This window comes from Heterocephalus glaber, unplaced genomic scaffold, assembly GCF_053883595.1.
Source record: "Heterocephalus glaber isolate CG9 unplaced genomic scaffold, H.glaber_assembly_v1.0 deba00001600, whole genome shotgun sequence".
Classification (NCBI taxonomy): Eukaryota; Metazoa; Chordata; class Mammalia; order Rodentia; family Bathyergidae; genus Heterocephalus; species Heterocephalus glaber.
Window position 1 is genome coordinate 11,840,058 of NW_028258372.1, and position 24,224 is coordinate 11,864,281.

A 24,224-nucleotide genomic window follows, 5' to 3' on the forward strand; every position below is an offset into this window, starting at 1 on the left:
CACTAAATTTCAATTCTCAGTCTCAGCACAATGCTCTCTCTTCAATGATCTATGCTGATACGTAAGTATTTTATTTCCAAGTATTTTCATTCACTTTAAACAGAGAAAGTAGGGCCGGGGATTTAGCTCAGTGGTTCTGCCACCCGCCTCAAAAGTGCAAGGTCCCGAGTTCGATCCCCAGTACCCAAAAAAACCCCAAATAAACAAAAACAAAAAAACAATACAGAGAAAGTATTAGAGGTGATCACGCTCATCTACACTACTGTTTTTCAAATTGAGGGCTTTAATCCATTACTGTGTAGGTCATGAAATCAATTCAACAAATGACAAATGAAACTTTAAAAAAAAAAAAAAAAAGAGCTGAGAAGACATAACAAGACATTACAAGCTGAATATCCCTTACCTGAAATGCTCGGGAAAAGAAATAGCTCAGATTTTTTCAGATTCTGGAATACTTGCATATAAATAATGTGCTATCTTAGGGGTAGGACTGCAGTCTAAACATGAATTTCATTTATGTTCTATAAAGGCTTTTTACATAGCTTGTTGCACATTGGTTAGTGTTGCTGCTGCTTGTCTTCTGTTCTGCGATGCCCCGCTGGCGGGCCACCCTGACTTGGAGTCAGCTTGATATGGACTGAAAACTCTACAAACTCAATGACAAAACTGAAACAAAGAGTTTGAGAGCATTGGAATTAGATCTTCCTTGAAGTTCTTGTAGAATTCATTGGTAAATCCATCAAGTCTTGGGCTTCTCTTCATAGAGATAATCATTATCGCATGTCCCGGGTGCCCGGCAGGCTCGGGCAATGCGTCCGGCGCTCGCTGGGCCCGGGACGCGCCAAGCCCAGTCCCGCCGAGGACTGGCCGCGTCCCTGCGCCGCCCGGGCCGCCCCGCCTGGAGCTGCGTGCGCCTCGGCGCCCGGCCCCCCCCGCCCCACCCCCACCCCCGATCCTATTTCTTTACTAAACCTAGCTCCAACTTTACTAAACTTGCAGCCAAGTCGTTTTGAGTAATAGCATCTACCGGCCAGCATGGACATTGGTTGTCCTTGGCATTAACAAGGGCTGCAGGCTATTACAGAGGTTACAACTGTGGTTAAACACCTTGTCTGATCAGCCTCCTTTATACTTTTGTGAAAGTAATAGTGCAGGCTGGGGTGCTGGGTTGATGGAATCAAGCAGCATAGGAATTGCCTTATTACCTTATTCATACTGTTGGCCTCATGTCTATCCATAATACCTCTTGACCAAAGGAAGGTGAGACGTTTCTGAGCTTTAGCAAACACTCTCCGGACTGCCTGCTTGGTCTTTAAAGCAATGACAACATCACGATTCTCATGCTCGATGAGTCCTGAGGAAAATTTAACTTGGTAAACAATATGCAATAACACCAAGGATAACCAATGTTTGTATAATAGTTTATAGTTTCCAAAGCATTTACACAATATCTTTTCATTCTAGTATCACACAGAACCCGTGAGGCTGGTAGGATAAAAGTTATTTTCGTCTGCGTTATATGGATACGAAAATTGAAAACTAGCTTCCCCACCAGCTAAGGGAAAATCAGTCTCTCTGCCATGCTCCCACAGCATCTCCTACATATTTCTAGGATGCAACTCATTATAGTATTACTCCCTGCCTCATCCTCTGTATTACATCATTTTTGTTGGTTAGATAAATAAACGACTAAATGAAAGAATGAAAGAGCCCCTGGACTTTGACTGGTGGATCTTTCTGAGCGCAAGTCACCTATTCTTTCTACTCTACTAAACATGAGAAATTATGGATTAGAATGAGGCAACGTTCAAATATCATCTATTTCATCTCGGGAATCCTAACATTGAGTACAATGCCTGATATACGGAAGGTTCTCACACATTTTTTCATTGACATGAGCTGGCCAGCAAAATTAAATGATCAAGAGCATAGGTTTTAGTGTTAGATATATCTGGGTTGATGGAGTGACTCACCACTTACTGGCAATGTGGCCTCAGGCAAGTTAATTATAAGATTAAACGAGATAATGCATATAAAGCACTTTATAATCCCTGACTTAATAAGCATTCCATAATCAGTTGCATTAATCATATGGAAAGAGGCACTCCATTTCACAGGACTAAATCAATAAAATGTTCTAATATTCTATACTGATCTAAAACATAATACAGAAGTTCCTAGGCCCCTCTTCTTTAAAATCACAGAAATAAAAATCTGCCAATACATGAATGGTGACAATGGGTCCTGGGTTTTCTGAAATGGTGCCAAAATATTCTGACCTATTTTCTCCAAATTTACAATTTCATTCAATAGATGCTGTTCTTTCCATTTAGATTTGGAAAATATGGCCTCTATAACCCTATATGGCATCTTATAATGAGCACAAAATGTTCCTACTTTCTTCAGGTCCAATTGTTAAGAGCTCATGATATGCCAGGTGCTTCTGCACCCACTGAGGGCCTGACCATAGTCCACTTAAAGGAAAGCAGACCCAATACACTTAGCACAAAATCCTTAGGCTCCTGCTGTGTGTTTCAAGTAAAGTTCAGTGACAACAGATGTTCAAGAAACAGCATTCCTGTTGCCCTACCCTCTGGAGTATCCTTACAAAAACAAAACATTTTGTCAAAGGCAACCTCCATGTGTCTTTTTCTTACAACTTTAAGGACTCTAGACTTGCTACATTAATACACTCCCATGCTCCTCTTATTCTTTCTTCTATATTCCCACAGCAAACAAAATAGGACTCCCTTAATTTTCTACATTACCTATTTTCATGTTTTCACCTATTTTTACCTTTTTACCTATTTTTCATGCTTTCAGACGCAACTTTTTTCAGTGTCCAGATCTACCCATACTTTCTTTCCCTTTCTTGGCCAATTACATGTGCTCACAAAAAACTGGTTTAATGAATGAATGAATGAATAAAAATCCACAAACTTTTCTTCCCCCAGTTAATTTTTGGAACCGTAAGGTATTATTTCAGGAAACCAGATACTCCAACAACTTACCAAGCTCTTTGATAGCATCTTGTTTGTTTTTTTCCAAAATGTCATGCAATTTCTATAAGAAATTAAGAAAAACATGCATTTCTAATTGCGTCAAGTGCATTTCTGGCTTTAATTTTTTTTTTTTTTTTTTGGTACTGGGGATCAAACTCAGGACCTTGAGCTTGCAAGGCAGGCATGGTACCACTAAGCTAAATCCCCAGCCCCCTGGCTTTAAATTTTAATGAAAAGAAGTTTGGCAGAGAAAATTTCACTTAGTTTGATTTAGGACAACTATGTGTCTCAATTCTTCCCTCTCGTCAATTTTACTGCTTTTCCTGTGCTGAGACCCAAATTGCAATGACTATTGTGCAGTCAGTATTTCACATAGTTATGGTATCTAACAGTTCCCAAAAAGAATTATATCCACTCCACTGTGCAACACTCAGAATTCTCACAAGCAGAGCCCGATTTGGGGAACCAGTCTGTGAGGAGCACCAAAAACAAATGGAATAACAAGAAAATAAATTGTCAGTTAGTACCTTCCTGTAGTAACTCCTTACCTAGCTGAAGAAATCACTCTAAGGCTAACCAATCAGTCCTACAACAGACACTTGCTGGCTGCTCATTATGTCCCAGGCATTGCTCCTCATGAAGCTTACTCTATGGCTTTAAGTCTTTCTGGAGCATATATTTGTCCACACCAACAGTTCTGTGACAGTACAACTGACAAAGACTGTTCTATAGAGCTATTACAGGTGTCTGAAACTCTGCACTCAGATAATGCATGGCACAGTGCTACTTATAGGAAACAACTGGTCTGTTGTTTAACCCAAGTTTGTTTGTTTGGAGTTAGAAAAATCTCATGTAATAGATCCCTCATTTTGAATACAAGAATGAGCTACACAATTTTTATCAAACTGTTTCTTCTCTCTTAATAACATTGAGGAGTCAATATGGGGGAGGTACCAAGCAATTAGACTACCCATGGCACCAGTGCAGCCAAGTCTCTCATACTGAACTGGCTCCTGCTACAAAGAGACTATAATCATGGAAGGAGAGACATAGGCTAATTCTGCAAAGGTAAGCTGTCATAGGCCAGTTTCAAAATCAAGTCACTTTCAGAACACCACTAAAAAGCCACTTAAATCAAAAAGCCACTTAAATCTGTATTGAAGTTTCCTTCAAAAATGTCAAAGGAGATTTATTTTATCCCTAATATGTCAAGGCAACTGCTCCCAAATCTTGGTATCTTCTGCCAAACTCCTCAAAACATGCTCTTAACACATCTCATTGGCTCTTGTTTCTCTTCTCTCATCTTCCTGCTTTTAAAGTCCTTTTTCCCAAGACTCTACATTCTTCTAATATAGATCAATCTAGCCTTAGGACGGCTCTTTCCATTTTATTTTCCATCTTCAAGGTAAATCAACAGGATAGAATTCTGTTACACATTAATGTTTGATCCAATAAAGGCAGGTAACTACACAGCCTCCTTCCCTCTTCTGACCTCAATAAGGAAAGTGCTTCACTTTCCTGGCTAAGAGCCTGAGGTAACTAACACTCAAAATCAGCACCAAAGCCAGGAGACATAAACTCCAGCCCACCCATGGCGCTGTACAGCACACACAATCACTACCATTACAGCTGTAGTAATTAGTAGTTAACTTCATTGTCAGTTTCAAAATCAAGAGGTTGGGTTGAGAAAAATCCCTTTCAATTATTGATACTGTTCAGTTTAGGCCTTCATTTACCCGTACAAAAATGTAACTAAAATCACCAGACACTGGGGGGTAGAAAGCAGAAAGAAAGACAGGAACCCGAAACAACATATATATACATATAAAGAGCAAAATAGAAGATAAATAGGATATAGGGAGAAGTTCAATTAATTCTATAAATTACCAATTCCATTGTTTCAAATATTGTAATATATATGCTAATTTTTTCACTTATACAGCACTACTAGATTCTCTTAGTTCTTTGAAAAGAAAATTTTGTGCTATTACCTGTTTGTTCTTTAAAAGAGAGAGTATTTTTGTCTATATCATGTACACTGAGTAACTACTTTCAAGATTGATACAGTGTACTATTGATATTTTCTCATTATTTTGTTATGAAATTTTGTTTTATTTTTTCATAAAATGAAAAAGAGTGAACCTCACAGAAGCAGAACTAACAGAGGAAACAAATTTTTAAAATAAATAGATTCAAGGCCAGGCATGGTGGTCCATGCATGTAATGCCAGCACCGAGGCAGGAGGATTGCCACATATTTGAGGCAGGCTTGGGCTACATAATAAGTCCAAGGCCAGCCTGAACTACACAGTGAGACCCTCTCTCAGAACTCAAAACAACCCTGCTGGGTATTTTCCCAAAAGAATTAAAAGAAGCATACCACAGAGATACGTGTGTACCCATATTTATAGCGGCACAGTTTGTAATAGCTAAAGCTTGGAAACAGCCCAAATGCCCACCAACTGGAAGCTGAATAAAGAAGATGTGGTTTTTTTATAAAATAGAGTACTACTCAGCCATAAAGAATGAGGAACTAGAGTCATTTACAGCTAAATGGATGCATATTGAGGCCATACTCTTAAGTGAAATAAATAGAACACACATGTGTAAATACCGAATAGTTTCTCTAGCGTGAGAAACTGAGAGTGTAAATAAGGACTAAAAGGATTAATAACTAGCAATTGATACTTTAAAATAGGAAAAGGTCCAAAGGGGTAGGGGTGGTGGGAAGAGATGAGGAAAGGGAAAAATGGAAAGGAAAAATTATGAGAAAAGAAAAAAACATGGAAATGAAGTCTATGTAAATAGGGAAGGGTGGAGGGGTGAAGGGCTCACAGGGAATGGGGAAAAAATAAGAACCAAGCTACATCATGTACAGGTACAAACACCCAATGATAAATGTAAACTTATTGTATACCTAAAATGTACCAATAAAGGAATTTAAGAAAAAAAAACTCAAAACAAGAAAGAAAGAAAGAAAAAGATTCAAGAAATATTATATTAAATTTTTTAAAAAATAAAAGGAAATAGTTGCTGTGAAAAAGAAGCAATTGTAATTCTCGAAGATCAAAAAGTGGCTGTCAAAAATTTTCAAAAGGTTTAGTAAGTGAACTAAACAGCAGAATAATCACAACCAAAAACTAATTTAATAACCTGGAAAATCAAGTTGAGGGATTCTCACTCCAAAGAGCAAGAAGTTGAAAGTTATAAGAAACTGAAACAGAGACTAAATCCAGAAATTAAAAAATCTGTTTAAACACAGGGAAGGAAATTTAAAAGTAGTGGAAGAAATGGGAGAATCTTCAGGTCAGAAGCCCCAAGTGCTATGTGGAATAATTTTTTTAAAAATCACACCTGGACATATCCTGATGAAATTTCAGAACTCAAAAGATAAAGAGAGAAAATCCTAAAAGCCTCCAGAGAGAGAAAAAAGCCAGAGCAAAAATAAAATCGAACTTATATCAGAACCTCTAAAGACACAGGGACAATGTCTTCAAGTTTTGAGCAAAGGAAATGATTTTTTGAGAGTCAAACTAGTATTTATAATAGCAAAATAAAAAAATAATTTTGGACATATAAGTACAAACATCTAATGAAGAAAATACAAGCATAATCAACATAATAACATGAAGAGTAGTAAAGAATAGAAGGTTCACATGGGACTCAAGAAAAAGTGGCTAAGAATACAACAAGAAGAAAGAAAAGACATTTAGGAAAAATGTTTCTTAATCTATTTGTTTCATTGAGGAGAGTTTCAGTAGTAAACTTCTACTGGCCTGAGATTATATTTACTTTTTATGAATTGAATCTGATAGTTTCTGTAAGTGAATAATTTTATATGCTCATAAGAAAAAGATTTTTAAAATTTCCATTTATAGACATTTATTTAAAAGAATGAAGACTTAATGATACTTATAAAACATAAATGTTATAAATATTTTCTCTATAAAGATAATAGCTCCAACTGGATAAAGAAAATGTGGTTTTTTAATAAAATGGAGTATTACTCAGCCATAAAAAATGAGAAATTAGAGACATTTATAGCTAAATGGATGCAGACTGAGGAGATACTCTTAAGTGAAATAAATAGGACACACGTGTAAATACTGAATAGTTTCTCTAGTGTGAGAAACTGAAAGTGTAAATAAGGACTAAAAGGTATAATAGATAATGTGAAATAGGAAGAAAAGGGGCAAAGGGGAAGGGGAAGTGGGAGGGGTAGGGGAAAGGAAAGAAGGGAATGGAATTAATATGAGAAAATGGAAAAATAGGAACAAAATCTTTGTAAATAGGGAGGAATGGAGGGGTTGAAGGGAGGGCTGGGCAAGGGTGAAAAATAAGAACCAAGAGAGACTATGTAAAGGTGCAAATTTCCAATGATGAATGTCATTATATTGTATACCTAAAATGTACCAAGGATTAGAATGAATAATCGACAATGCAAAATAGGAAGAAAAGGTCCAAAGGGGTAGGGGTAGTGGGAGGGGCAGGGGAAAGGAAAGAAGGGAAAGGAAAAATGATGAAAAATGGAAAAAATGGAAACAAAGTCTTTGTAAATAGGGAAGGGTGGAGGGCGTGAAGGGAGAGCTGGGAATGGGGAAAAAATAAGAACCAAGATGCATAGTGTAAAGGTACAATTCCCAATGAGAAATGTAAATGCGTTGTATACCTAAAATGTACCAATAAAAGAATTTAAGTAATAATAAAAATAATAATAATAATAACAATAATAATAATAATAATAATAATAATAGCTCCAGGGCTGGGGATTTAGTTTAGTGGTTTCACCGCCTGCTGTGCAAGTGCAAGGACCCGAGTTTGATCCCGGTACCAAAAAAAAAACAGTAGCTCCAAAAATGTAAGATGCAGAGAAAAAGCAAAGCGTAAAGGAGAGGAATGTTCTAACCTCCTTATACTTTATAGTGGATAGTACATAAACAGTTTAAAAATAATAAATCAAAAGTTAAGTGCATATGCTTATTATTTAAATTATCAGGGCAAGAAGTAGAGGAATTTAACACAGGAAAGGTTACTAGGGGCTGTATCTTGGTAACGGTAGACTAAAGCACTGGGAGGGATACCATTTTTCCCCACAAATAGGGCTTTTCATCACTGCTAAAATCTGAATTTTACACAGGTCTTGGACTGCTGGCTCATATCAAACAGCTCTTTGAACTTGAGCTCCCTGCTTTTTGTCTCATCGCCAGTAGCTATTCCAAAACCACTACCTTCACATGAAGCCCCATGAGCTCCCAATTCAAACGTGGGATTCTTCAGCATCTTTCACTTTTCTAATGAAGGTATATCATAAAGAGGATAAAAGAGATTGGCCATTCTTTTCTATATCTTTTTCAATATTGTCTGGAGTCAATTTATTAACCACTTCGTTCAAGTCATTTATCTGCAGCATCCTAGGCATAATTTCTATCATCTTCTTTCAGATCTGAGAGACTTAGAGACACAGAGCATAACAGTCTTCCCTACCTAATTAGTAAAACCAACACAGAACAAGCAATGCAAATAACATAGTCATCTTGACATCAAGAGCTTCTATCATGCCCTGCCATTTTTTGATCACGGAGCACACTGTCCAGTGCCATCAAAGTTACGTAGTTTTGGCCCTGAACATCCTCAACAGTCAGCTTGAGTTTTCTAAATGCAACATCTTCCTTCTGCAGATTAGCAAGACTCACTTCAAACATACAACTACTGAGGCCATCAGATGTGATTTTGGTTCATTGAGTTCTCCTGACTAGTGTTTTCACAACACTTCTTTTACCGGAGAGAACGCATTCTTTCACATCATACGAGTCTTTCTCAGAAGAGGGCTCTCTTCTTGGCTCTGTTTGCCACCTTCTGTAAGGTACTTGTTCTTTCCAACTGCAGTGGTGCTGCTCAGAAAGCCAAAAAGCTTGAGAGGGGCTGCTTTACTTCTGTTGTTACATTGTTTTTCAACTTGTAAAATTATGAGGGACTTTTTAAATTTTTACTTCTTTTGTTTTGCATTCAAAGACCTTACCCAGTGGGCCAAGAGGAGTCGCTAAATATTCTGAAACAGAAATTACATACAAAATTTAAAATAGTTTTTTTTGGAACATTATTAAATTGCAAAGAGAGGCCTGGCATGGAGCCTGGGGTGAGGGAGGCTGGTTAGTAGATGATCCTCTCCATCTCTGAGCTTCCATTTGGTACTCGCTGTGTACTGCATGAAATGAGGAGCATCTTGAATGGCAAAAAAATAGATGCTTCTATTCACCCACTCTACAGTACCATTTTAAGATTTAATTGACAAATCTTTGTTCTCTTTTCCTCTCTTTCTCTCCACTTATGACTTACCCTTTAGATGAAGACGTGTTAAGTCTCAACTCTTGCATAAAGCCTTTTCCCAGTGCCCTATCACTGAGAGCAAATTTCAAAGATAGACTCTCTTCCTTATTCTACACTCAATAAATAAGTCATTTATTTTCTGCTATGAGAAATATAAAGATCCAAGATTGTTCTCCCCTACTGCCCCTTGTACTACATAATAAACAATTGAATTCCCTTCAATTATTGGAATTTGTGTATTTGGTCAAATACATGTAGAAATAATCTTAAAATAAATCACTTATTGATATATAAGTAACAGCCCCACCAAAAAAAAAAAAAATGACCAGCACTTGTTTCTCACCTGATACACTGATTCATGGCCAGAAATTTGTTTTACTAAAAGTTTGGCATCTTCTTGACTTTTGACATAGCCTTTTGTAATAGTATACATCAAGCTGAGATGCTTTTTGATATGTCCATCTATAATATTTATCAGTACTGGTATTACTATCTGGAATAATAGAGGCAGCAGAAAACTTGTAAGTTTCAACAGAACAAGCACCCAGAAACTTGTTAGAAATGCAGATTCTGAGCTGCATCCCAGTCCTCTAAGGTGGGTCCCAGCAATCAGTTTTGTTTTCTTTTTCAACAAATTCTCCTGGCAATTCTGTGCAAACTTGGGTTGGAGATCTACTCTTTAACGAAAGTAAAGTTTAATGAATAACTTTAGATGGAGTCTCTAGCACACACCTTTCCATCATTCTCTGTGCTCCCATGTTTCAGGAAACAAAAGGGGAAAACTCATAAACTGATTCTTAATTACCAACCGAATAAATCATTTCTCTGCACCTTACTCTTCACTTGTAAAATAAGGAATTTGGGATATCTAAGATCTTTCTTACCTTCAAATTTCTCCAATCCTAGGCTAAGAAAGGCTAGGATAGTGACCTAAGAGAATGAGATTTTAAATATAAACCTCTGTAGGTTTAAATGCCACCTGTTCTATTCACCAACTCTGTGACCTTGAGCAAGCTACTTAGTGACTTTGAGGACTCTGTTTACTCAAGTGTAAGATGAAGACAGTGACATTAAGTACCAGAACTCCAATGGAGTTGTCTCAGTTCATAGCCAGGGAGGTTCCCACAGAGTTCTGTCCCAGCCCTGGGGCAGATGGTGAGGAACTGGGTAACAAGGAAGAAAAAACTGAACAGGAAAATAGCATGCAGTGAAGTGAAGGAATTACAAGAGCAGAGAAAGGAGACTTTCTTTAGCTTCTATTTTGATTGTGAAATGCTGTGCAAAGGGAAAGCTATTTAGAGGACTCTTTCGCAGCTTGCCTCTGTGGGGCACTGACACCCCTGACCTGTCCCGTTGAGCATCTGGTACAGGTCCCGATGTTCTCCCAAGCTTTCCAATGCAGATTTCTTTTCAAGGCTACTGCACATTGTACTAAGTCCAGCTGTTAGGGCACCTAACTTTACGTAGTGGTGACATCTGCCTCACAGAGCTGTTAAAATAGTTTAACTAGATAATGTATTTAAAATGCTTTATTCAGTCCTTGGCAAATAGAAGTGCTCGACACAAAAGCTGACCATAACAATATTGATTCCTTAAATCTACTCCATTGAGATTTGTCCAGAGCATGCTTAACAGATAGGCCAACTGGTTCAGAATCCTTGCTGACCACATTCTAAATAGATTTGGCTTTGATACTAATACACCTTTAAATCTTTATTCCATTTAAAATTGTTCTCACTAAGTATTGCTTCCAAAATACTTACCTTACATTTATATGCATATCTGTATGAAAACTGGTTACCTGAGAAAATTCTCTTTCATTTTAAGTCTTTGGCTCACTTCTGATCTCTAGAGGAGTCGTAATTTACATGAGCACTTAGCTCTAAACTCAGCTCAAAAATCAAAGATCATAGAATCAAAATTGCCCATGATAGCAGGTTTTGCATGTACGTACAACTCTGTACAGCAATTCTTATGAACACTAAAGTTTAGTAACAGTAATGTTGATTAAAGGAAAGAACAGAGGAGAAAATCTAAAACACAAGCTGGCCATTCAAATAATTCTGGGATTTTTTTAAGATTTGGGGAAAATGATAGCAAATTTCTCAGACGAATAGGCACTAGGTAGAGGATTCTAATGTATGCATTTTGCCATTTGGGTCTAGAGCAAGTTTTTTAATTTTAATTCTCTATAATTTCATTTCATACTAATAATCTCTTTTGATGTGATAAATATTAAAAACAAAACTTGAAATAGCAAGTGAAACCTTATAGCTTGCAGGTTAAATGCTTATATAATGTATCTCCATGGGAAAGAGAAAAAAGAAGGCATAAAGAGTTGAGACTGAAAATACAAAAATCTACTTTCAGAGTTCAAGCCAGACCCATGGAAAGAAGGAATAATAATTGTAAGCCACAGTAAAAGGAAACTCCACAAGCAGCATGCCACATGAGTGTGGGGCTACAGAGAAAATATTTTTGTTTTATAGTTTGGACAATAAGAACAAATATTACCAAACTTTGAAGAGCTTATTTCTAAACCACCCTGCTTCTAGTGTCATTCATATTTTTATTCATTCTTCAACAAATACTTCTTAAGTACTTAACTATATTCCATAGGTCACACCAAAACAAGAAGGCCCCACCTCATGGAAAGCAGGTACAATATATAGTAAACATGTGATGAGTGTTTTGGGGAGAAAAATAAAAGTTAAGCAGCTGGAGGGGGACTGAGAGGATGCAAAGCTGGGGTGCAGAGGTGAGCTGCCATTTTTCATGGGACAGTTAGGAAGGTCAGATTTGTCAAGGTCAGATTGGAGCAATGGCTTAAAGGAGGCAAGAGAATGAATCAAGCAGATTCCTACTGAAAGAGATTTCCAGAAGAGACAACTCCTTCTCTCATTTTACTCAAAACAACAAGGTTTCTTAAATAATTTAATAAATAAAGTAGGAAAAATACAAGATTTTAAAATACAAAGTCTTACCTTGAAGAGAGGAAAAAGCCTAATTATTCTTAAATACCCTAATGTCACTGTTAACTGGATAAGAAACAAGTTGCCTGGTCTCAAGGTGACAAAGTATAAACAAAAGACATCAGTGAGTCCAACAAACATGATAATAAAATCCAATATATTCCAATGTTGTTGAAAATATTTATTTCTCAAAATGATTATCTGTTTAGAAAACAAAAAGAATATATGTCATTTTGTAGCACCTACACATTGATGGAGGGGGGAAAGCTTCAAAACTAACAGTTATGTCCTCAGCCACAAATGATTTGTATTCCAAAAGCTGTGCTTTAAGTTTATTCATTTGAAATTCCTAAAAATTCTTTTTAATCACCAATATCAAATTTTTAATGTGACTGAGTCTGGAGTGCCCAAAAAAGAAATTTAAAATAACAATAAACAGGCTCATTGTAATGTCATTAATAATAATCTATGAAAACAGTAACCATCTTTGAAGCATTTATCTCGTAGTTTAACATTACAACAAGGACCTAACAAGCCAATTTGATTTTTGTTGTCGTTATTGTTGTTTTTAAATTTTTATTTTTGTTAGTTTATGTCTGCAGTACATAATGATTATATTCACTGTGCACAGTTGAGACATGTACATAACATATCTTAATTTTTTTTTGTCCCGGGGTCAAACTCAGGACCTTGCACTTTTGAGGCAGGCAGGGGCACCACTGAACTAAATCCCTGGCCATCTTAATTCTTTTTTCATCAACCTTTTTCTCCTCCCCACCTCCATTTCTCGGTCAGCTTCCCTTTTGTAAAATCTCAATCTCCCTCTTTCTTAGTATCTGCCTTTTATTTTGCTCTTTAATTTATTCATAATTGGGTTTCTCAAGTAAGAGAAACCATGCAACATTTAAGCTTGTGTGTCTGATTTATTTCACTTAACATTACAGTCTCAAGGTGCATCTATTTTCCTACACAAGACTCCTACAATATCCTTCTTTATAGCAGAGTAATATTCCATTTTATATAAATATCACATTTTCTTTATGTATTCATCTGCTGATGGACAAATAAGACACTTCCAAAATTTAACTATTATGAGTTGTGCTGCTATAAATAGGAATGCATGTATTACTGTAGTATGATATCTTCAACTCTTTCAGGAAGATACATAGAACAGGAACAGCTGGGTGAAATAAGTTTTTTAATTTTATTTTTTTGAAGAATCTCCATTCTGACTTCTATAGTGGTTATGCTAGTTCACATTCCTACAAACAGTGTAGAAGGGTCTCTTCCCCCACCCCAGCCTCACAAGCATCTTTTATTATTTGATTTCTTTTTAATTTATTAGTGCATTGTGTAGTACATGATGTTTACATTCCTTGGGAGAAGTTGGTACATGTACATAACACATCTTAATCCTTTTATTCATCCCCTTTCCCTTCCTTCTCCCTGCCTCCTCTGCCTGTCCCTTGACCCTCTTCTTTTTCTTGTACATGTTTCCAGTACGTGATGTTTATAGTCCTTGTGTGGAGTTGGTAGCTGTACACAACATGTCCCAATCCCTTTTTTTTTATCCCTTCCTTCTTTCCCCCTCCCTGCATCTCTTGATCCCCTTCCCTTTAGAGAACAATTTATCTCCCTGTTTCCTACTATTTATTGTGGAGATCAGACGGGAAGAATGAGGCCTAATTGGCCTCCTCAGTGAACACTGAGAAGAAAGAAGGCATGCAAGCGTGCTGACACGCTGCAGGGAAAAGTAAAAACACCTGAGGTTAAGTTGTTTCCCTGAAGAAGAACCACGGCAGGTAGGAGACAGATGAATCCCGTGGGACCCTAATTGCTTGTGCCCATGTCTGAGGAAATAGAGCCAAGATGTGCTAGTCACTCGGGGCTCTATGTCAAAGGGAGACATGAACCCCCGGCCCCCTAAATTTTAACCGGTTTCTGTGTCTCTTTATTTTTCATTCTCATCACCCTATGGTCAGGCACGAGTTCAGCTTGTAGGCTGGTTCCTACAGTTTATCTTTTATTTTGCTCTTTATTTTTACTGAGTTTCTCATACAAGAGAAACCATGTGATATTTAAGCTTGCGTGTCTGATTTACTTCACTCGACATTACAGTCTCAAGGTGCATTCATTTTCCTACAAATGATTCAAGTTTTTTCTTTATGGCCAAGTAGCACTCCATTGTGTGAAACATCACATTTTCTTTACCCATTCATCTGTTGATGGACATATGGGCTGCTTCCAAGATTTAGCTATTATGAATTGTACTGCTATAAACATGGGTGTGTATGTATCATTGTGTTTTTTTTAATGTATCATTGTAATATGATGTCTTTAACTCTTTTGGGAATATACCTAGAAGGAGAATAGCTGGGTCAAATGGAGTTTCTAGTTTCAGTTTTTTGAGGACTCTCTGTGCTAATTTCCACAGTGGTTGTATTAGTTTACACTCTCATCAGTGGTGGAGAAAGTTTCTTTTTTCCCCTGCAGCCTCACCAGCATTTGTTATTGTTTGACTTCCTAATGATGGCCATTCTTTCTGGGATAAGATGGAATCTCAGTGTCTTAATTTGCATTTCTCTAATAGCCAGCGATGTTAAGCATTTGTTCATGTATTTATCAGTCATTTGTTCTTCTTTTTATGAGAAGTGTTCATTTATTTCAGTTGCCTATATTTGATTAGGTCTTTCATTTTGGGGAATCTTATTTTTTTTTTTTTAGTTCTTTACATATTCTAGATATGAATCCTCTGAGGAATAGGTGGCAAGAAGTTTTGCCCATTTTGTTGAATGTTTCCCTTGCTGTGAAAAATCTTTTTTATTTGATATGATCCCATTTGTTGATTCTTGGTGTTACACAAATTTGGTTTTATTCAAATTTTGGTTTTATTTCTTGCAAAAGTATTTGAGGGAAATACTTACGTCTGTTTTTTCAAATTTCAGTTACCTGGCCCTTGAGATCAGGTACCTGATCCCACTTTTATGATTTTTGTCTGATATCTAAAACTGTGACTATTGTACTGATTTCCTTATTAAACTCAGAAAATTCAAGAAGGTTACTAAAATTCCAGGATCCCATTAAATGTATTAACAAATGGTGTCTGGCATTCATTTCAATAATACAAAAAAACAGAGCTAAGCTATCTGAATTGTTCTTACTACATAATATATAATACATTTATATTTTAAATAGTACCTTCAATGCTGACTGTAGTACATATAAAGATAAAAAATACTCATTTATTGAATGCAGTGCTGACACATTTAACTCTCTTGCCATTGGCCATAGATGCATTATGAGAGGATAAATATTCATGAATGTTATAATATATGCTGCATATTCAAATTCTTCTGAAAATACAATGTGGTATACAAGTAAGATAAATCTATTACTCCTGAAAATAATAAGATCAAATAAAATGTGAGATCATTTAAAAGTATAAAATTAAGAGTTGAAGTTCAATATTTGTTTAAACAAATTATTAAAACTAATTTGAAAAGATTATAAATAATATATAACAATAACTAAGGACAAATACATATTATCTGTACATAAATATAGTAATGAAGAAATATAAAAATATGATCCTTGTTAAGCTATATCAGAGATGGGGTGCATTTTTAAAATCAAGGCCATAGGACATAGAAAACAATACAAATATTCATAAATCAAAAGCAAAAAATGAAATTTAGAAGAAAATGAGTTACAAATCAGCATTTGCAAAAATTAAGGATAGGATTTAGCTCAGTGTTTCGCCACCTGCTGCGCAAGTGCAAGGACCTGAGTTCAATCCCCAGTACCAAAACAAAAAAAACCCCAAAAATTAAGGATAGGAAAAAATATTCTACTCAATAATTACCATAGTATTTACTTCTTAAAACTTTCCAATCTAAAATGGAGTCTAACAAAAACAGGTTCCACAGGTATATGTTAAGATCCCAGGAATTTATGTTAATATTTTTAAATTTCTTCTTAAATTTGTTATATTTAAGAAAAAGAAAGCAAAAAAATTATTAGCTATTTTTTTCCTTAAATTCTTCTATTGGTACATTTTAGGTATACAATACATTTACATTTATCATTGGGAACTTGTACCTTTACATGATGTATCTTGGTTCTTATTTTTTCCCCATTCCCTGCCCTCCCTTCACCCCCTCCACCCTTCCCTATTTACAAAGACTTTGTTTCCATTTTTTCATTTTCTCATGTTAATTCCATTCCCTTCTTTCCTTTCCCCTGTCCCTCCCACTTCCTTCCCCTTTGCCCCTTTTCTTCCTATTTCACATTATCTATTATACCTTTTAGTCCTTATTTACACTTTCAGTTTCTCACACAAGAGAAACTATTCAGTATTTACACATGTGTGTCCTATTTATTTCACTTAAGAGTATCTCCTCAGTGCGCATCCATTTAGCTATAAATGTCTCTAATTTCTCATTTTTTATGGCTGAGTAGTACTCAATTTTATATAAAAAAAAAATACACATTTTCTTGATCCAGTCTCCAGTTGATGGGCATTTGGGCTGCTTCCAAGTTTTAGCTATTATACATTGTGCTGCTATGAACATGAATACACATATATCACTGTGGTATGATTCTTTTAATTCTTTGGGGAAGATAGCCAGCAGGGGAATAGCTGAGTCAAATGGGACTTCCAGTCCTAGTTCTTTGAGGTATCTCCATACTGATTTCCACAGTGGTATTAGCTATTGTTATAAAAGCGTAAGAGCCACTAAAGATTTAGCAGTGTTAGTGTTCCTTGCATGTTCTTGCTTTGACATCTTCTACCGATCAAAAGAATCTTATTTTCCTGCTCCAAAAATTATATAAGCTCACAATTTACATAACAAAGTAGAGTCTATCCAAATTAGGTAAAATCTGCATTTTGTGATGTTTTGAAAAATTGATGACAGATATTATTAAGACCATGTTATATTTTTCCTAATTGTAGACATTAACATCACTGCCCCCTGAAACCGATGAAAATTAAACAGGGCTAGATCTAGTCCACCATTAGGGATTTCTCACTCTTGCTCTGTTATACCTAAAAGAATATGCAAGCAACCCAGTATGGCCCCAAATACCATCCTTTTCTTCTTCCTGCCCACGTTTTAATAGCAGTATCAATGAACCTGCTAAAACAGAATGGAAAAAGAGAAGCAAGCATTCTCTTCCATCACCACTGAATAGAAGTTGACCATAATGTTAGTTTCATTTTAACAAGAAAAATCAAAGCATTCTATTCTGAAAATGTAGAGATATAATATTTTCACTTACATTGCTAATATAGGTTCATAGTACTTACCCAGGTAAAACAAAAGTTCCTCTTTCTTTATGGTATTCCAGGTAAGTTAATATGTTTTTAAACATTATAAGCCAACTTCTACTTCTTACATAAGTTGAAACATCATAAATACTCATGAATCTAACAAAGAAAAATATATATACATGCTATAAAAAAGGAGTGCTATACTTGGGGGTAATATAAAAATTAAAGTTATGCTAGATATAAATTTAATATGTTCACTCACTCCCAAACCTCTGCATCCATCCCCCCATGAATGGTACAGGAATATTTTTAGCATGAGACTCTTGTCACCCTGTTCCAAGGATCATTCCTCACCTGAGGTAGAACATAGTTAAATCTTCTCTAGACCAGTCTTTTGGGGTTCTGGTATCAAGCTTCCTTTTGTCATATGTTGCCTAGCCCAAGCCTCTACAAAAATCTCCAGGCCCTACTCTCCTGAAGGTAGTCCTAGGGATTGACAATAGCTCTCCCAAAGAGATTACAAGGCTGCTGAAAGGTTCACTATCACCAAACCAGTATTTCCTATCACTACCTCACGCCTTTGTCTTGGAACAGCCATAATCTAACGTTTCTAATGCTTGTCAATACTGTGACCAGATGCTGATATATCACTAAGGCACTGAGCTTTTCCCACCAAATTCACGGCATCTATCAACACCAGTTAAGCCAATTCCTCCAGTGCCTACTCCACTCCAGGGAGCAGTCTAATAGTGTAATCCAGTCCTCTGTACCTCCTCTACCCAATAACTTAGTGATGATGATATGGAGGCAAAATAATAATAATTGTAGTTCAAGTTCTATAGCTTTTCAATAATGGATCCCCTAATTTCTTACCTAAATGACATCGCTGTCAGAACTTTCTCCAAACTCCCTAATGTCATGAAAGTTATGAAACTGCATGGAGGAAATGTGCAAAGAAGAAAAAACAGATGGATGATAGATAGATGGATGGATGAATGGATGAACAGTTAGATGAAAATGAATAGATGAGATAATACATTGGTCAATCTGGACATGTAATTCTTAGTTTCTGCATTCTTCTTCACATACCCATTCATTTTTGGAGATAGCAATTAAAGAAGTTTTAAACTTACTTTCCTTGGATGAGGCAATAGATTTTGGTAGCACCAATTAATATCCGGGCTGCCTCTACTCCGATGATTCCATCGTTGCACTGTTTTTCAAAGCTACTCTAAACATACAATTTTAATCAAAAATTACAAAGGATCAAAATATAAATGTATTGTACTCTTCCTAGTCCTTATATAACCTTCACTATTACTGAAATCAATAAAATTGGCCCTTTTAACCCATAGGTTCTGCATCCATGAATCCTATTGATAACAAATTGAAAATATTCAGGAGAAAAATTGAATTTGTAGTGAACATATACAGACTTTTTTTCTTATCACTATCCCCCCATTAATAAGTATTACCTTACACAGCATTTGCATTGTGCCAGGTATTATGAGTAATCCAGAGATAATTTAAAGTACAAATGAAGACACGCATAGGTGGGTTACATGCAAATACTATGCCATTTTTAAAATTTTTATTAATACATATTTGCAGTATACAGTGATTATATTCATCATGAGGAGTTAGAACACCTACATAACACGGCTTAATACTCGTGCATGGGGTGTCTTAGAACCAATCCATTTTGGATACACAGGGATAACTCCATATAAAAATATACTATTAAGAAAAATTGCTTCATTTTTTCTGGGGTTTTTTTGGTACCAGGGATCAAACTCAGGACCTTGGCCTTGACAGGCAGGTGTGGCGCCACTGAGCTAAATCTCCGGCCCACTTCATTTTATCTTTGAATGGTTTTCTTAAGAGTTCCTTCTGCTGCGGCATTCTTCCTGCTTTTATGACTTTTATATCTGCCAGACTCCTCAGTGAGCTACTTTTACTGTTTTTATCCCTTTAACCTAGGAGTTTCTTGAGACAGATAAATCTATTATTTTTCTTATAGCTTCTCCTTCTTTATTCTCAGCCACACTCATGATTTTAACACTATAAATGAATGCTCTTCAAATTTACAATCTTCCTCCAAAACCTTTTACCACCAATTCTTTAGATTCAAGAATTTTAACTGAGGCTGGACATCTTCCCCTGGGCCAGTGTCCTAGAAGCCAGCCAGCACTAGCTGCCAAACCTGTGAGGGACATCATGGACCCTCCAGCCACAGTTGCACTGTGAGAGGACCATAGACGCATGACTGATTCCAGGAGGAATCAAGAAAATCATCCAATCCACAGAACCAAGGGAAATAAGAAACCATTGTTGTTTCTAGTCAGTACATTTTAGTGTTTGCTACACAGCAAAGCTAACTAAAACAGAAATCAGTAGCAACTATAGTGAGCCTCCATAACAAAAAGCTAAAACTCGTGGCATTTACTATGGGACTGCACAGTGGGCAGAAGCTGGACAGGCACAATGAGTGAGACCTGGAAGGGCAGTCAAGTAACTGCTGTAGGAGGCTGCAGAGAGGTAGCTGTGCCATGCAATTACAGCACACTCAGTAAGACTGTCACCTGAGGCAGCTCGCTAGTTTGAATATGTACCTAATAAATGAGCTTGCTAAAGGGAATTCTAGATTTCTGGTCCCCTGGAAATATTAGGACTGTAGATTTATTTTTATCTCCATGTGACATGAGAGATAAACCAAAGAGAAACAGTTCAGTCTGCAAGCAAAATTATACAGGCCATAATGTGTCAAATTGAAAACTAAACCTGTTTCTCATCTATAACTCCTCTAGCTGGCAAAAGACCTAGGAGTAAAAACCAAATCTGGAGTGCTGCCAATAAAATATAGCCTCTGCTTCAAGATCAATTTAAGGATGTATCTGCAGATATTTTCTAGCACCAGTAAACAATTTAAAGTGGTATTTAGTCTTCCCTTTCAACAAGATTAAAGAGCTTCTCAACTCTTATCTGTATTGTCTGACACATAGCCTGTCTGAAAAGAAATGGGGGGATGAAGTGGACTGTAATCAGAGTTATTGAAAATGCATACAGTTTTTTAAGAAACTGTACCAAGCTGGAATAAAAAGGACAGAGATGAATATGGTTATGAATATGAATATGAGCCCTTCAATTTCTTATTGGCAGAAATAAGACCAACAAAGTCACTCAGCTACAGGAATGGTTTATTTCTTACAGGAATGGAAAGAATGGAGAGAGTTGGTACATTTGCCCCCTGGATTTCATAGCTGTCATGGATCAGTGATTTCTTTTTTGCTTATTTGTTTGTTTTGTTTTGTTTTTAGAGACAAGGTCTCACTATGTAGCTCATGATGGCTTTGAACTCACTATGTAGCCCAGGATGGTCTTGAACTCGCAGCGATCCTCCAGCCTTAGCCTCCCAAGTGCTGAGACTATAGACATGCACCACCATGCCCACCTCGTGATTTCTAAGTATTTCCCCTTCTTATTATCACTGAAGTTGGGTGTGTAGGGGACAGATATGCTAATCTTTTAGTTCACAGGTCTCTAGATAAAGAGAAGTCATACTGAAGGAGATGCAACCAAGAAGCCTCTCACTTGGACCAAATGCAGATCAGGAGATACTGGACTCTGAGCCTGACAACATAATAAGATGAAGCTTTGAAGGGTCTTGGAAAAGGCCAAGTATCTTCTGAATGCAGGAAGAGTAGAAAAACTTGCAGCCAATGGGTAAAGTGTGCCACATTCATATGATCACAAATTCTTTGCCTCTCTTATCAACAGGCTGAGTCTACTGTCCCACTCTTTGGATTGACATGGCCTCTTTCCCAAGTCTGGCAGTTAGGTACTGGCTCTTGGCTATGTGCACTTGCTTTTCCTCTGCATGTCCTTCCATTGTGCAGAGGCTAGGCCAGCTCCGCCTTACCACAATCAAGTCTGAGAATATTTCATATTAACGAGTTATTTAGGCACATTATCTGCCCCCCCCAAAAAAGGAATATCTATAAGAATGAAAATAAATTTTCTACCAAGAAGAAATTGTTCTTCAACAGAAAAAAAAAAATGAAAGAAAAGAAGACAGAATTTGTAGATTAAGAGAGAATTAAAGGAGATACCAGTGGATTGCAGTGTATGGACTTCACTGGGATCCAATTTGAAAATATAAATTTATAAAAATAAGCATTTATCACATATGTAAGACAACTGAAAGTTTTATCAACTTGTTATTTGATGTTATTAACTATTAATTTTAAGTGTATTATTAGTATTTTACTACTTTTAAAGACTAAATTTTAGAGATGAATTTTGAAGTATTTACAGATCAAGTGATACGACATTTAGGATTTGACATCAAAATAGTATGGAAGGTGGGTGACTGAGGGTACAGGTGGGAATTGGTCACATGCAGATGGTTTCTAAGGCTAGATGATATTTGGGGGTTTAGTACACTATCTTATGTATTTTTGTGTATTTTAGAAATTTTTCACAACAATGAGTTTTTAAAAGAAAGTGAAAAAGATCTCTGGGCATAAGTATATTGTATACTACTATACTGACTGACTCATCAAAATATAATCCTAAATTAAAATGTGTCACCTGATAAGTTTACTTAAACTTGATTTTATCTTGTAATCTCTTTATGTTTATATGAGAATTACAACATTTTAAGAGACATTTTAGTTCACCAGATGTATTTTAATGCATTACATTACTAAGAGTTAAATAAACCTGTCAGCCGAGGGTGGTGGTACACACCTATGATCATAGCACTAAGGAGGCTGAGGCAGGAAGATTGCCATGAGTTCAAGGCCAGTCTGGGCTACATAATGAATTCAAGGCTAGCCTGAAATGAACTATACACCAAGACCCTGTCTCAAAAATCAATCAATCAATCAATCAATAAATAAGCACTCGAGAGAATTTTGTATAAAAAAGCTGAAATATGTTAAATTGCTAAAAGCAGTCTCAAATATTTAAAGATGTTTAATTGTATAAGTATGTAAATGGCATCAGTCCTTATTCTAAGGATCCCCAAAAGTAACTGCTAAACCATGCTGTTCTAAAAATAATGAGGTTTTGGCCCAGGATTTAGCTCAGTGGTTCCTTCGCCTGCCTCGCAAGCACAAGGTCCCGAGTTTGATCCCCAGCACCAAAAAAAAAAAAATAATGAGGTTTTTGTCTTGAATCTGAAAGCCTAAGAAAAAGGTGTTTTGTTTTTAATTTTGTCTAAACTTTAATAAATCAAACATTAATTTTAGACTATTAGTAAGAAGAAATATTTGTTCCAGGCACCAGAAAACTGTAAGGATTAAAGGTATGGAAATTTTTTAAATAGATTATGTGAACAATACCAACCATTTGTATCATAGCTACATGCAATTTGGCTTCTTCTAGTAAAACTTCATCCATTGGGCACTCATCTCTGCTAGCACTTGAAAGATGGGAAGACTGAAGAGTATCAGGCTAAGTTGCAAAACATAAAGAGTTCAAGTTAAAATAAATAAAAGTTGTAAGAAGATAGCAAGTGCTATATGCAACAAAAATTTCAATAATTCAAATCCAAATTGCTAAAATTACAGGCTAAGTATAACTTGGGTAACCTTTTTTTCATATAAGAAGTGGTTTCAATTGTGGTGAAATATTCTTTTGGAGAGTTTGGCGGTTTGTTTTGGTTTTGGAGGTTTTTTCGATATTGTTTTTGGTTTTGGTTTTTGAGACAGGGTCTCACTATGTAGCTCAAGGTGGCCTTGAACTCACTATGTAGCCCAGGCTGGCTTCAAACCATGGTGATGCTTCTGCCTCGCCTCTGGAGTGCTGGTCTTTTGGAGAGATTTAATGCCAAATGCTTCTCCAAACCTGTCCTTCTTTGACTACTCTCTAAATCAGCCTGTGATTTCTCCTTTTTATAATAATTACACGGGGAGAGAACTCTCGTCTCTGAACCCATAGGAAACACCATCTTAGCAGAGCCCGTGGGTTGGTTTTCAGCCAGCCAGTTTGCAAAAGCATCCATTTTCCTGCTATTTTTGTCAATAAAGATGATCACCAAGACTTTGTCTTTAGAGACAGAATTCAAAAAAGTCATTTCACCAAGATAGCAAAGCTAGGAAATATCTCCCCTCAGTTTTCTGACATTTAGTTAACAGAAATGGGTTTTTTATTAAAGATTGAAATGAGACCAGGAGATCAAGAGAGGGAAAGGAAGTTTGTTTTTTTTTTGCTAGGTATCAACTCACAGGAATAATGTATTCAATCTTTGTTTTTTCTTCTACTAAAGTCCAATTAACATTTGTCAAAAGTTTCTCCGTTTTAAATAAAGTTATTGTATTCTGTAAAATCTGTTTTATGTGATGAGTGACATTTTGTATAACCCTTTGTCTTGGGAGGGAAATCGCACTCAGACCTGTGATAAAGAAGAGCAAAGGCCTTAACACACTACAGTGGAAACTGAAAAGGAAAGACAAAGACAGTCATAGGATGAGTCAGAGAAATTCTGAACTCACCTGCATAGCCACACCAGAGCAACTTCAGCAACAACAATTTTTTATTAAACATTTTCCCAAGAAATTATCCAACTACCTGTTTCCTCTTGGCTATATAATTCAGCTTTATCTGACTCAACTGCTAAAGACTTTCTACTTCAAGGCACCTACCAGCA

General features: G+C 36.3%; 1 protein-coding gene across 3 annotated transcripts in view; it reads right to left on the reverse strand.

Annotated features, from left to right (window-relative positions):
- Positions 1-24,224, reverse strand: part of Slc9c2 (solute carrier family 9 member C2 (putative)) — an 87,663-nt gene that overhangs the window by 27,477 nt on the left and 35,962 nt on the right. For all 3 annotated transcript variants that reach the window (XM_087194328.1, XM_021265410.2, XM_087194329.1), the window contains 9 exons: positions 23,803-23,969; positions 22,922-23,029; positions 18,706-18,803; positions 17,609-17,728; positions 15,499-15,697; positions 12,313-12,501; positions 9,672-9,821; positions 3,012-3,063; positions 1,206-1,354 (listed from right to left, as the gene is read on the reverse strand). In XM_087194328.1, coding sequence (XP_087050454.1) covers positions 1,206-1,354; positions 3,012-3,063; positions 9,672-9,821; positions 12,313-12,501; positions 15,499-15,697; positions 17,609-17,728; positions 18,706-18,803; positions 22,922-23,029; positions 23,803-23,969 — 1,232 coding nt within the window. The remainder of the gene's footprint in view (positions 1-1,205; positions 1,355-3,011; positions 3,064-9,671; positions 9,822-12,312; positions 12,502-15,498; positions 15,698-17,608; positions 17,729-18,705; positions 18,804-22,921; positions 23,030-23,802; positions 23,970-24,224) is intronic.